This window comes from Takifugu rubripes, chromosome 10 (assembly GCF_901000725.2).
Source record: "Takifugu rubripes chromosome 10, fTakRub1.2, whole genome shotgun sequence".
Lineage (NCBI taxonomy): Eukaryota > Metazoa > Chordata > Actinopteri > Tetraodontiformes > Tetraodontidae > Takifugu > Takifugu rubripes.
The window spans coordinates 4,140,133-4,154,364 of record NC_042294.1 but is presented as its reverse complement, the minus strand read 5'-3'; the positions used below and the strand labels follow the sequence as shown (position 1 = coordinate 4,154,364).

At 42.6% G+C, this 14,232-nt stretch overlaps 2 protein-coding genes across 9 annotated transcripts in view; one reads left to right on the top strand and one right to left on the bottom strand.

Moving 5' to 3' along the window:
* mllt10 (MLLT10 histone lysine methyltransferase DOT1L cofactor) overlaps positions 1-2,038 on the bottom strand; it is a 33,517-nt gene extending 31,479 nt beyond the window's left edge. For 4 of the 8 annotated variants that reach the window (XM_029842670.1, XM_029842675.1, XM_029842673.1 and 1 more), the window contains exon 1: positions 1,638-2,038. In XM_029842670.1, coding sequence (XP_029698530.1) covers positions 1,638-1,800 — 163 coding nt within the window. In that variant the 5' untranslated portion in view covers positions 1,801-2,038. The remainder of the gene's footprint in view (positions 1-1,637) is intronic. The other 4 variants (XM_029842674.1, XM_029842671.1, XM_029842676.1 and 1 more) reach the window with 2 other exon arrangements.
* A 6,681-nt stretch (positions 2,039-8,719) lies between these two features.
* skida1 (SKI/DACH domain containing 1) lies at positions 8,720-13,928 on the top strand. Its single transcript, XM_011607794.2, has one exon. It carries the CDS (start codon positions 9,160-9,162, stop codon positions 11,563-11,565), a length of 2,406 nt encoding a protein of 801 aa, XP_011606096.1. The 5' UTR covers positions 8,720-9,159; the 3' UTR covers positions 11,566-13,928.
* The last annotated feature ends 304 nt before the right edge of the window (positions 13,929-14,232 follow it).

Below are 14,232 nucleotides of genomic sequence, written 5' to 3'. Positions count from 1 at the left end.
AAAATAATCTTATTGACTTTGGGTCACCACTGGGAAAAACTAATAAACATGCCATATTGTCACATTGCAGTAGCTCTGGAGACTGTTGATGTCTCATGTCTGAGGGGCAACGAACAGCTGAAGTGTAAACCACAGCAGTTGTTTATAGACCATAAGAAAAAGATGAGTTAATACCACATGCCAGGCATATCTTTACCTTAATTCTAAACACTGAAAGAACCATCTGTTTCTATCCATTTAACACACTTTAAAAGTAAAACTTTACCATTTTAGACAAAATGTTACAGTCCCCAGAAACACCTCATTTTACTTATTCAAATCACTTAGCGCAGTGGGACAGGTGGCAACCTGCCATGTAAACATTTTCGGATTATCTCTGTTCTACTAGCACTGATAATCCAATGATATAAACAGCTATAATCCAGTTTTCCAAAGGTTAGCAAATTCAAATAGAGAACTGGGAGACCCAACTGTAGTGGTTTGATTTGATATTCTGCACAATCTGTCTCAAACCTGGATTCCATACATGGCTTAAAACAGCACTGGACTGATTTTCCCCCTTGCCTCCTCTGAAAGCAAGCAACTGTGATAGTCTTAAAATCAGCGTGTTTGTTCCATCCTTATGGTATTAAAAAGGATGGCAGAGTTGTCTTTTGGGTGCTCAATCATCTAATTAAGGGCGAAACTGAGCAAAAATGATCATTTACAGAACAGAAACAAGTGTGGGTTCAGTTTTAGATCACAGCTCCAGCATTTGAAAAGAAGAACTCCATATGAACTTTCCATTTGTGAAACAGCTAAGAAAAACTAACAAAATTAAGTGTTTGTAAGAGAATACTCAGGTTAGTCAAACACCAAATTACACCAAAATTAAAATAAATTTAATTTGCCAACGTCATTGAAATGGCAACCATGGCAATTTCTTGATACAGCTCTGGTTACATCACGTTAGAGGGGTTGGTTACATTAATACGCATTATGACAAAGACAAATAAGCTCTGTGTATTCCCTCCACTGTCATATTGCAACATGTTACTGTGATTCAAAAATAACAGCAGCTAAAATCTAAACTGTAGGTAGAAGACACCAGGCATGTTGTTTTCATAATGCTGAGAATTATAGGTATTTCGTTAAGTAGTGCATATTCCCCATATGTCGGAACCTCCCTTGGTGTTTCCCAAATGTCACATGGCCAACAGTTGAGTTTGTAAACAGTGGACGTCACGATGAGTCACAACTGAGTGAACGAGCACTGCCAGGTGCTGTGTCAGCTATTCCACGTGCACTCATAGACGCTAATTAGCTAACAGCACACATCAGATGCAACATTCTTTATTACTGCATAGACAGGGAGAGCAATAAAAAGGTATATGTGCTTGTTGACCTAGTATAACCGAGACACAGGAATGTGTACAGCACTCCCCCAATTTTAAGCATGGCAGATTTAACACGCTGATCCTAGAATAAACAGGAGGGTTATCCTGTAATATAAGTTGAGTTTGACCTCCATGTGGCCTTGCTAAGGCAGGCAGAAGAGGCGGCACCATACCAACGCTCCATAACCTTGCAACAAGGCAACGGTTACTAGCCCGCTAGCTAGCGGCTAACTCCGCACTGAGCTAAACAGAAATGCTTACCCTGGTGCACAGCGACGTTGCAGCCGTGTCCGTCGCAGTAAACCAGCGGGTTTTCGGCCCAGCCTCTTTCGTCTGAACAAACGCAGCAGCCTCCGATCATCTCCTTCATATTACTCGTCGAGAACTCGTCGTCCGCCGCCAGACAACGCTCGCCGGAGACCATCTACGAAGAAAGCGGACATGCGGAAGAATAAGATGAGCAGTTGAAGAGAAGTCTTCGCGCAAGACGCCACTTTTTTCCACGCTTCTTCGCTTTAGGTCCCATTCCATCGAAATGCCATGTTTCAAGCGCGTTTACATCCCGTTTTTCCACCGTATTTTTTCATCAAAACATCCACTTCACGGCGCGACGGTCAGTGTAGGGGGGAGCTCGTAAAGAACCGGAAATGCGTAATGACGTAAGGCACGTGCTTGTGCGTGCCCCCTGACAGGAAGTAGAAAGGGCAATAGAGGCGATGTTGTGGTTTATACCAACTTAGCACTTGGTTCTTCACCTCCAAAAACTTTGCAGCAGTATCACTTAAACTCAGTTTTTGGATTGAACGATAAAAGTTACAAGTAGTAGTAGTAGAATAGATGTGAAGAGGGTGTCTTGATTGACATGTGTGCATTGTTTAAAACAAATTTTTACATGCCAACATTTACCTTGATATATTTAGTGGACAGTAATAGTTTCCAATTAGTTAAAAAAAAAAGTCACAACATTTTTTCTTTACACATTTGTCTGTGCATTATCACTAAAAAATAAACCTAGACATATTTGTAAATTTGAGGCTTATAAATGACATTGTTTTAAAGCATTAGATAAAGGTTTATTGTTTGTGCATAAGCATTTACATTAAAAGTTGGGCTTGCATTCTGTTTCTTTTGTATGATTAATTCATAGCAAACAAAATTTCCTTTTGACAAAGTGTGTTCAATTAAATAACTACTTTTATGCAAAGTATGGTATGGGGCCCTTTATCGTAACAGCTGCCCAGACAACATAATTCTTGGATACAGCATGTTGAACAATATAATTGTGCAGAATTCCTTTAGCTTTGAAAATATAGACTAAATCCTATACCCCAGAGTGTACATTAGACCTGTCTATTGTATGTCAAATGTGTCCCCATGTTGTTGCTAAGGATGCTCACATATATGCTTCTCTGGGCACTCAGCTGCTGCTTGCATCACCAATTCCTCGGGCAGGCTCCCGCTTTTGGTTTCCAGAGAAACGTAATGACTTGCCAATAATGCGCAAGAGCACACGAGCGTCCTCCGTTTAATATGGTGAGCAAGAGGTCCCTGGGAGTGCCGGCCCATTGTTTGCTTTAATTTCAAATTGCTCAAATGCTCTAGTCGACACTGGGCACTGCACTAAAGGGGGGTTTGGGAGAGATGGGGAGCTGGGGAAAAAGGGGAAAAAAGTGAATTGTGTGTGGCAGGGGAAGCCTATTAAAGCTGGAGAGAACAAAGGGAGGCGAAGGAGGGAAAATGGTGGCCCATATAAAAATGAAACACTAAAATGGCAAATAATATTTAAAGACTTGCACCCAAACAACCCAAATGTCTTCCAAATAAAAACTTTCCATGGGTTACTTAAAAAGGACATCTGTGGAACAAAAACTTGATGTGATACAGTTTACTTTTTATCAAAAATATTCACCAATATATAACAATCTAAGAGAATGGATTCTGTGTTTGGAATTAAATCCCTAAATTCACTTTACGGTTGATAATTTCAAATTGTAATTTCTTTAATTGCATTATTTCGACGGAATTCTATATTTTCAATCAAACATGTTTTTAACTGTAAAAAATGGAAAGAGCCCTTTCAAAAGGGGTGGTTTTATTTTATTATGATGTTAATCTGTATGAATAGTGGCCCTAGCACATAAACACACGCAACGCAGCACAGCACAGAACACAAACGCATACACACATACATGCGTGCGCACACACACAAACACACACACACACATACAAATTAGCTTTTTGGAAACAAATTTGGATGCAAGTACGGGGCATAAACATTCAGAAATGGATGAGCGTAACTGCTTTCCTACAGCGCACACTTGTGTATTTGTCTTACTTCTACCAGAAATTTAACCTCAATACACTCATAATTCTAAAGGCTCATCGGCTCATGTGATCAGACTTTGGGTATTTTTAATGTTCGCTATTAAGTTTTGCTTGAAAATGATATACAGAAACATATACAGAAAATCCCCCAAGGCACGCACCCAGACAGTTGTATGGTGCAGCTGAAAATGGCATTGTAAGGGTACTGCACATTCAAATAGTGTACATAGTTTACCGCCTGTCAGGTTTGGATTTTGTGATAGTTCCTGCACTTTTTGGATTTCCTTTAGTGCTCTAGGTTTGTACTCTATTTACATTTTTGGCATGACCATCACAGAATTTTGTCTTTATTCCATCACTGTTTGTAGTGTGTGTGTGTGTGTGTGTGTGTGTGTGTGTGTGTGTGTGTGCCACAGAAATCTAAAGCAGTCTGGAAGGAATGTTTTCACAGACTGAGCTCATAAGCTTCAACAAATGACTACTGACAGCTTAGCATATACTTTTATTTGGAAGCAGTTGTGTTCTCAAACGTAGGACATATGCTTGTTTTGAGACAAACAGTCTAACAAGATGCGGGTATTTCTTGGAATTTATACCACATATACCACCACGCCAAATAAACAGTTCAACATTGTTTAAAGAAATGCATGATATGATTTATTTTGGACAATGTTTTGGAGAATATGCAAAACTCAGTCAAATGCGGATGAATTTCTTTGTAACAAATGTAATATAATAATTTTTTAAAACTTTTTTGTGTTTTCGTAGAAACTTCAGTATCTGTTGAATAAAATATAATGGATATTACACTTATAATGGATAGCTATAAGAGGATTTTTATAAAATTAACTTTATAAAATTAATGTTATTTATACTATGGTCTGTATTGTTTACACTATTAATTTTTTGTAAAATACACTGCTCCTTTTTTTCTATTTTACAAGATATTTTTCTGTTTTAGACACCCATGTCAAGGGGAATTTGTTTTTTGAATTTAAACCTGACTGATTACTTATCTGAAAACAAATATTGATGTAAGTTTTTTTTTCTTCAGGTATTGAAGTGAATTTGGACCTCTTTTGCAAACTAAGACGTGAACTAAAGGGCGAAATCAGGCGTTCAGGGATTTTACCTATAGTTCGGGCATTGAATAAGGAGGAAAAAATAGTCCCAGCCCGGCGAGGTGAAAGGTGAAAATAACCCTCCCCCCACCACTGTCCACACACACACACACACACTCACTCCCTCTCCCCCCACCACTGTCCACACACACACACACACACACACACACACACTCACTCACTCTCTCTCTCTCTCTCTCTCTCTCTCTCTCTCTCTCGCTTTCTTTCTCTCTCTTCAGGCTCGGATTGCATGTAAAATCACATTCTCCCGGGATGTTTTGGGGGTGGAGAAGAATTCATTGTTTTGGCAGTGGGGCAGTGGGCTTGTGTCATTAAAACTGTATACAATCCCGCAAGTACCTGTTATTTCTTTTACTTACTGTATCCATAAAAACCCGCAAAACAACCTGAGTGTGCAAGAGCAACACGTTAGAAGAAGGGATTCGGAAACAAAGCGCACCAGTGGCTCGTCCTCGAGGAAATGCAGCAAACGCACCAAAGTCTATAGGCCTATTTCTATATCGCGCATCATTATGAAAACATTATACATGTTCATTCCTGATTCTCTGAATGGCGCATTGACTTTCTGTCACTGTTGTTAAAATAGGTTAGTATTGCTGGTCACGTGTGATCATGCGCTTGTGTGTTTGTGTAGATTCCGGATTTAAATCGGTTTTCCACGGTGTTTTTGAAAAAAGAAGGACTTTTAAAAGGGAAAAGAAGCTGTTATATTCTTGCATAGTTCGCAGTAATATTTCGTCCTAAATTTCCATCTAGTTACACTCTGAATCTTGTTCCATCAGTCTAAAGTGGAAGACCTCCTCATCAGCCCCGTCTATCTTGAGCGCGTAGCGAGCTATGACAAAAGCCTCAGCCGGCTTTGAGATCTCTCTGTCGACCACTAGGTCTCGTCTCTTTCCCTCCGGTCCTGGCCGACAACGTGGCGCACATGAGGGGGGAATAAGTGCCCTCAGGCATCTGGTGCATCGCAAATCTGCATGACAAAGAACGCCTGGTCTTCATTTGAAATACTCCAATGTGTATACAGGCGCAAGCCAATTTATATTCACTAATGAATACTATAGCAGATAAGTTATTTGGGGCTTTTAAGACCCTCAATTACGACGTTATAAGCACAGAGTGCTAAATTCAAAAACAATGATCTGAAAATCAGCAGGGCACAGTATAAAAAAACCCGGATAGTAACAACTTCCCTAATATTTTTCGGACTAATTTGAATTCATATAGGATAATGTGAATAGGATTTATTTTTATGTCCACGATATGTAATTATTTGATCACATTTTCTATATTTTTTATTTTGAATTGGATTAGTACTAGTGTTATTAGGCCTACAACAAAACAACTACTACGACTGCTACTAATAACAATAACAACAATAATAATAATGGGAAGAAGAAGAAAACACGACTCAGCTGCATAACACATAATGTGTGTGTGTGCGTGTGTGTGTGTGTTTGAATTTTGCGAGAGTAAAATATACATCTATATATTGTTGTGGTTGGTGCGGTTTACACATTTGCCACAAAATACGTGTATATATATATATGCACATGTGTGTGTGTGTGTGTGTGTGTGTGTGTGTGTGTGTGTGTGTGTGTGCGCGCGCGCGCGCGCGCGCGTTGCGTTCTTCACCCCAATCTCTGCTGACTGTGGTTCAGGGATCTCATTTATTCCCTGGGGGACCAAGACCTCAACAAGCTGCCCCTCCTCTCACTCCGCTCCTGCTACATCAATGAACGGCCGTGTATCACATGGATTCAACTAAAGACTTAGAATGTCACACAGAACAGCGACAGGTAAAGGCAAGTTTCCTGTAACGACTGTTTATGCAAATCAACGGTTTTAAGCAAAGCGACGAGAATACACGTCAGAGGACCTATAGACGAGGGTTAACAGATCATGAAGTGTGTGATCAGACTGACAGGGGCATTGATCCGATTGTATTGTACAATACAAACACCAAACTAACGACTAACATGAATAAGGTGCTCTAATTCTTTACGCTCACACGTAAATTAAGCGGAACGATATCCTGTCATAAATGCTGCTCTTTGTAAACAAGTGCTCACATTAACCACTGCATGATTTGACTTCTTTCACGTTCAAATGCATCTACATTTAATAACAGGGACTGTTTTATATGACTGCAATAAATAAGTAGAAAAGAAAACTGTTTTTGTTTAGAAAGTCTTCTTGTATTGCGAGTTGCAACAGTTTGAGCGTAATATCCCAAATTACGTGCATTAAACACGCACGATCTTGTCCATTAACGTCATTTTAATGAATCTCCAGGACACTCTGTTGCTCAGAGTGTATGTGCATGACGTAACTATATTCAATAGGCCTTGTACTCGTCGGCAACGGTGCAGTTTAACATAGTCTGCAAATAAATAAATTGTCTCGGCTTTAACATAGCCCGTCAGGAATGGGGCCCCAGTGTTAAAGGATGTAACACAATGGTACACTTTGTAAGATGTATAAGCCCGTCCTAATTCAAATAATTAAACTATTATACTAAGGGGGTGCATTCGCTCTTTACAGCCTATATATATCATCGTTTTCACCAAATCCGTTTGTACGTTTGTGCAGTTCTGTTGTATGTCCCGTGAAAATCGAATCGGTGTGCATGTGCTGATGCCCTTGGTAACACGCAATATTCTTATGCGTATATTGGCACAATGTACATTGTGCAGCTTGAAATATGAGCTATTGCGCGTTACACTTGCAAAAATGTAGTAAGTAGCCCTTGCCGTTCAGGAAACCTTACAAAGACGTTCCACAACTTGTTGATTGTAATTCTCATTCACACTTTTATTGACGAAATGCATTCCTCATATTTCAACAAAGAGTCTTAATGGGAGATTTTAATTGAAGCCCCCAGAGACATAACAGAGTGTCAGAGAAATCTTGTCGGGAAAGCTCTGGCTCCGCACTTTGATTCTCAAAATGTTTTTTTAACAAGTGTTGAAAATATATGAGAAGATACTAAATGGGGCAGCAATTAAAATAAATACGAACAAGATTCCACAAAATTTACAATTCAATTTTAAAAGATTGACTGCATATATAAATGTACAATGCGTTAAGAGTGCTCCACCCTGCTTTCAGCACGTGCCAAATTATTTTCTCTCCCTTGCACACGCACGCGCCCGTATGTCCGCACGCACATATATGCATGCGAAAATGTATTCAAACACAAGACTTGATAATGGATTTAAGGTATAGCTTGACAACCGGCATGTCTACGCGCCTGAACAAATAGTAAGGGGTACGTATTCCAGTCTACTAGCAGGGGAAAAAAAGAGTCATGTGTCGGGAAGTCTAGAGCTAACAAAAGAAGACAGTGGGGCTCTGCAGGATTAACTAAATGTTAAAAAAAACTAACAAAAAGACATCTTTGTTTAAGCTCCATTGTGATAACACACATCCAGAGTCATCCCAATGAAACGCAATCAATTCCATATAGTACTGCGTTCGTTTTGATGTGGACCGACAGGAAATAGCTCTATACATTCCAATCTTATCATGAGACTTTGCAGACTCATGGTTACCCGTTCTGTTTATGCGCGGACCGCAGACGGGGTTGATAATTTAGAAGCAGCAGCAGCTCGTTATTTAAACATATAGTGGGTCACATCTGTATCATTTGCGCACAGATATGAAGAGACTAAAATTTTAAACTAAGACCCAAGAGTGGATTGTAGGAGGGGTGGGGACGTAAAATCCATTTTATTGCATCACCTGTCAACGGCGTCCAATGGGCGTCGAGAGAGAGGGCATTAATTGATGAAGGTGTCTCCGGGCTTGCGCACCTCCCCTCACTCTGTCATTTTATTTGCGGCGCAAGCTGCAGCAAGAATAGCAGCTGCATTTTAGCTCTTATTCTGTTTCTCTCGGACTCTCTCTCTCGTTCTCCCTCCCCTCCATCCTCACAACTCCCTCTCCCTCCCCCTCTCTCTCTCTCTCTTCTAGCTATTTTATCCCTCTGGCTGAGGCAGTGGTGTACACCTACCACTCGTCCTGCTGCCGTCCAGAGGGGAGTGGAGACGGCAGAGGCAGGTAGCAGGAGACCCAGTTTGGCTTGACGCATCCGTCGCATTCCTCCACCATGCCGGACCTCGGTACGAGGCAACGAATGGATGCTGTCGGCTCATTCAACCTCTCACATACCGGCAGCTCCATTTAATTCCTCATGTCAAACTTTGCGTTTTCATGACGCAGCAATGAGGATGGATTAAAGGTGTGAGCATGGCTTGAACTCCAATGATAACTGAGTGACTACATGGATTAATACTGGAGTGGATGCATTAAACATGGGAGACTTGGAGTGTGGCTTTGAGGAAATGCAAGGAGTAAGACTGGGATACCTGCTCATCAAAGGCAAACAAATGTTTGCTTTGTCTCAGGTCTTCACCGACCTGCTGAAGAACATCCCTCGGACCACGGTGCACAAACGCATGGATCACCTCAAGGTGAAAAAGCACCACTGCGACCTGGAGGAACTCAGGAAGCTTAAAGCAATAAATTCTATAGCTTTCCATGCCGCTAAATGCACTCTGATTTCACGGGAGGACGTGGAGGCTCTGTATTTTTCCTGCAAGACGGAGCGGGTGTTAAAATCCAATAAAAGAAAAGCGAAAGCGGCCTGTTCTCCTGGAGGTGACGGCGATAAGACAACTGCGGGGCTCATCCGTGCTGACGCCGAGCTATGGAAAGAAAAAGTTTGGTTTAGTTTGCACGGTGTCCCACAGACTTTCACCCTTCACAAAAAAACGAGCAAAATGAGAGAGCTCGCTCCTTGCCTTACCGACTCTAAACTACCTCAATTTTACCACAAAACCCACGAACGGGAATGCCGCTCGTTGACTAAGTCCAATTACAAACACTTTAAAAACTATGAAACAGATAAAATAACAGGGAAGCGCGTTACTTTGAGCCAAAGGCAGTCGTTTTTTCGGAGCCGGCAGCCGGTGGTGCTCCAGTCCGCCATGGCTGCTCAATCCAGGCTCTCGCGCTCAGCCGGCGACAAAAGGAAGAGGAGGCGCGAGGGGGGCGGCGGCAGAGACGGCGCGAGGCACTCATGGAACAGGAGCAGACACGCGCACCAACACCTACCACCGGTACTGTTTCTCCAGCCCAAATCACCAGGCAGTCACGGGGCATCTTACGGTGCGTTTCATTTCGATCCGGATTTCTACCTTGACGCGAGACCTCACCACTACCACCATCAGCAGCAGCAACACCACGTGCCGAGCTTCCCGGAGAGTTACAGCAGTGACACCGAGTCCAGCACCTACTCGGACCGCGAATACCCCGATTCAGACTTTGGGTCCGGATTCTCCACCAGCAGCAACTCCGGGAGCTCAGAGGAGGAGGAGGAGGACGACGAAGATGACACGCAGACAGAGAGTTCAGAGGCCAGCTCCGATGAGGAGGAGAGCTCCTCCCAGACCGATTCGAGTTCTGTTTCCAGTCGTGTTTCGATCCAAAGCATTCGGTTCAGACGGGCCCGGGTAGGATCTTTGACAAAAACACTCAATTCTAAACCACCTTTGGTTCTGCAGCCTACTTTTCACTACAACAACCAGCCACAACACGAGACACAACACAAGAGGCCGTCGCCGGGCCGTGATGACAGCAGACACGAAAAACGTCAAAAATGTGAATTTATATGCACTGAAATCGGAAAAGACTTTGGAGCCTCGCAGATATCCAAATTGAACTCAGTTGGTGCCGGAAAGTGTTTTTTCACCGATCATAAAGTAGAAAAAACTGATCCAAACCGCAATGAACCGTCGTGTGACCTGACCTCTGACTCATCAGGATATAACTGGAAGGCCTTTCAGTCCTTACGGAGAACAACGGGAAACCCCACTAAATGCTCAACTGGACTGGGCGCACAGAGCCTGCACGACAAGCTACCCAAATGTGCCGAAAAACGGGAGGCAAGGACCAGCAACCAGAAACCGACCTCGCCATTGAAAAAAATAAAGAGCGAAACAGAAGAAACCTATGTGACCGCTGCCCCCCACGCTGTCAACGGCAAGACAGCCAGGACGCCCCCTTTCACCCTCCACAATGTGAAAATTAAAGTGGAGGAAAGCAGTGATGAATATGAATATAGGGCTCAGGACGCTTCAGTCAAATGTAAAACAGACAATGGCCAGCATCAAAGTGACGCCATCAAGCAGGGCGATTTTCTTAGCGGTGAAATCACAACTACAGAAAGCGGCTGCGACGTGTCCCCCATATCCCCACGTGGTCCTCAGGAATGCGACCAGGAAACGCCGTGTACCGATGAGGAGCAATCTGTGAGCAAAACCTGCAAACTAGCGGTGCTGAGAAAAACGCAGTCCAGAGCTTTCGGAGCGCGAACAAAGCGCAAACTAGCCAGGATTAACGCGGCTGTCTCTTCTTCATATTCTTCTTCGTCCTGTCGACCTGGCTCAGAGGAACCGGCCACGGAAGATTTACCGAGCAGACACAAACGCAACGCCGGCAACCCCACATCCCCCGGAAAACCCTCTTTCAGCCTGATGGCAAATTTCCCTTCCCCACCGTCACTGGTTGTTGGCAGCGACGGGGATTTGTGCCCCGCTTACTCCCTGAACTCGCTGAGGGGCCCCGGGCCTCCCCCTCCGTCCCACCCCGTGTGGAGGTGGCAGCCGGGCGGCCACGTTCTCCCTCCCCCACAAGCTCAAAGAACAAGGAAATACTGAACTGGATTTTAAAGCAAACAGACACAAAAAAGACCAACCGTGTCCACCTCCAGCCAATTTGCTAAACGAGTCTTAACGTGAGCGCAACAAAATGCTCGCAGCATTGCTGTGTTTTTTTATATATATATTTCTGTGAATGGGGTTTGTTTTGTTTTGAATCTGGCGAGGAAAACTCACAGATCCCCCCTTCGGAGCCCAAGAGAACGCTTACTTTAATAGACACTGCTGGTGGATTAATGCTCAAGAACTTTTCTTTTATAAGCTACCAATCCTAAGCAATATGTTATGTTGTCATTATTGTGTGTTTACTTGACGATTTCTCTGTTTTTTAGTTGTTTTTTTTTACTATGCTCGACCTGTTGGATTGTATGGTGCCGTTTTTTTGTGGCTTTGTCTGGAGGAGGATATGACCAGAGGAAAAAATACGTCTGTGGTCCTCAATTTGCAGGAGAAAATGCTGACATTGTAAATCACAAAAATCAGTTTCCCTTTCCATGCCACTTGCGATTTTTTATATACGATCGAAGCTGTGTTTTATTAGCGTCATGGTGACGAAATTGGCGGCACACCAGTCTGCTGCAGTTTCAGAAAAATATTCTGGATTGTTTTTTAATGTTTGCCTCGCTCACGGTGAAACCTTTTTTAGACTTGAAGGGAGTTCCTGTCTTGTGGTTGTGAGTTTAGTCCTTGTGATCTGACTTTCAGTGTATTTTTTCATGTTTGGGGTATTTTTAGCTTTGGTTTTTCCTTCTACCTTTTCCCAATTTTGCAAACGTGCGCGTGTGGAAGTTCGCAGAGACGCAGGCCACGACAAAACAGACAATCATTTTTTCTTTTTTTTCCCTTTTTAAATAAAGCTCAAAACGCACTAGGTTCCCACGATAGGCTCGTTATATGCCCTCTTACAGCACCGAAAGAAATGGAGAAGAAAGTCAATCATTGTGCCAAGAATGTGATCGAAGAAAGGGGGAAAACCGCACCAAAAACAGCGTTAATACACACTGCTATCCAGAAAGCACAGCTTAAATGCACTTTGATACTGTCGGGAGTCCCGTTTCAGCTTTAGGGTTGAAAAGCCTGTTAAATAACGTCAGTGAAAACAGCTTCAGATCTCAGTTAAGATGTACACAAAAGCCAAATTTATAACATGAAACAAGATTCACCCATTTACTGTATACATTTTTTTCTGATTCCAGATTTTTCAAGCCTCACTACTTTATATTGCTGTTTAAGTTACGTAATTGTCTCGAAGAAATGCTAATTAACATTCATTACTGATTGTGTCGCTATGGGGTACTGCCCAAATACAAGATCATTTTTACAACACTGATTTCTTTATTTAGTGTGTAATGGGATTTTGGTGAGTTTTGCCTGTTGTACGTTTTTTACCATCGTCTGCTAATTGTCAGGCTCCTCTGTAGCAAAGAGTTGTCCATGGTATGGCAGGTCAGATCACAACAAACCCAAAGCCCGTGAATGATGTCAGCCCTCACAAGCACAGTAAACGGTGCACCCGTTCAGATACAGGTTGTTGTTTTTTTTCTTTTTTAAACTGTAGCATATGTCGCTGAACTCATAAACTGTGCAGCCCGGTTCACCGCGGGCCTTATTTCCGAGGCTGCGTCTCAAACTTGAACTCTTAAGCTCAGTAAACGGGCTATTCGCGCAGCCGAGACGCAAACTGGAATATGGACGAGTTAAAATGAAGGGGGAGGGGGTGCTTGGTGCTTGCAGGGTAAGAGGAGTGGTGGTGGTGGTGGTGGGGTGCTTTCAACCTTTAATCCGCATGTCAAAAGCATAGGCTGCAGGGCGTAGAGAGAAGAGGGATAGCCTGCACCCAATGCTGTTTTGCTCCTGATGGACCAACCTCTTTTCACGCTGCGTACTCGTCACTATCCAGGGACCGAGGGACGGAGTCGGTGGTAATGGACAACTGGGAGGCTTCTTCCCCCGTTAAGACAAATAGCTCTCTGACAGTGACGCTATCAATGTAAACAATTGCATCGCGCTGCAGCTAGAGGACATGCGCTCGACCGCCTCCCCCATCCTTTCCTCTCCCCCACGTCCTCCACTTACACCCCCGCCCTCCTCATTCATTTGTTTGATACATTACTTGAGATCAGGATTTTGACATGAAATTTGAAGTCACTGGTGGTTTTTGAACTGAATATTTATTTTTGTGAATTTTCTGGGGATGGGTCTCTCTCGAGTTTCTTGTTTTTTCTTTTTTAAGTGGAAAAAGGCTAAGGAAGCCTCAAGGACAACTGCACTCGAATAGGAAACTTGAATGGTGGATTTCTGAAGCACTTTCCCTTTTTTCTTTTTAATTATGAAGTATTCATTAAAGGCGAGTGTAATTATCAGACTCAGTTTTTTATTTACCATTTTAAGTGTTTTCAAGTGTCATTTTGAGTTTTAATCCGTCCTGTTGTTACTATTTACCTTGGAAAAGAGTTATTTGCATGGTTACAAAAGTTTTTAAAACAAAGCCTGTCCCATTTTTATTTATTCAACAGATAAGTTTTGTCCTGGAGCAAAAAGGTGTCACAGTTGTCGACAGGTCGTGCTTAACGGCTTTGTGAGAACAATTGATGACTGACTGTCAGCAATCTTAATCAAACTCCTAATCAAACTTAGGAGCTGCAAATCTTTGATTAAGTGTAGTAA

Coding starts and splice junctions, on each gene's coding strand:
- skida1 (XM_011607794.2), top strand. CDS start 9,160: ATGGGAGACTTGGAGTGTGGCTTTGAGGAAATGCAAGGAGTAAGACTG.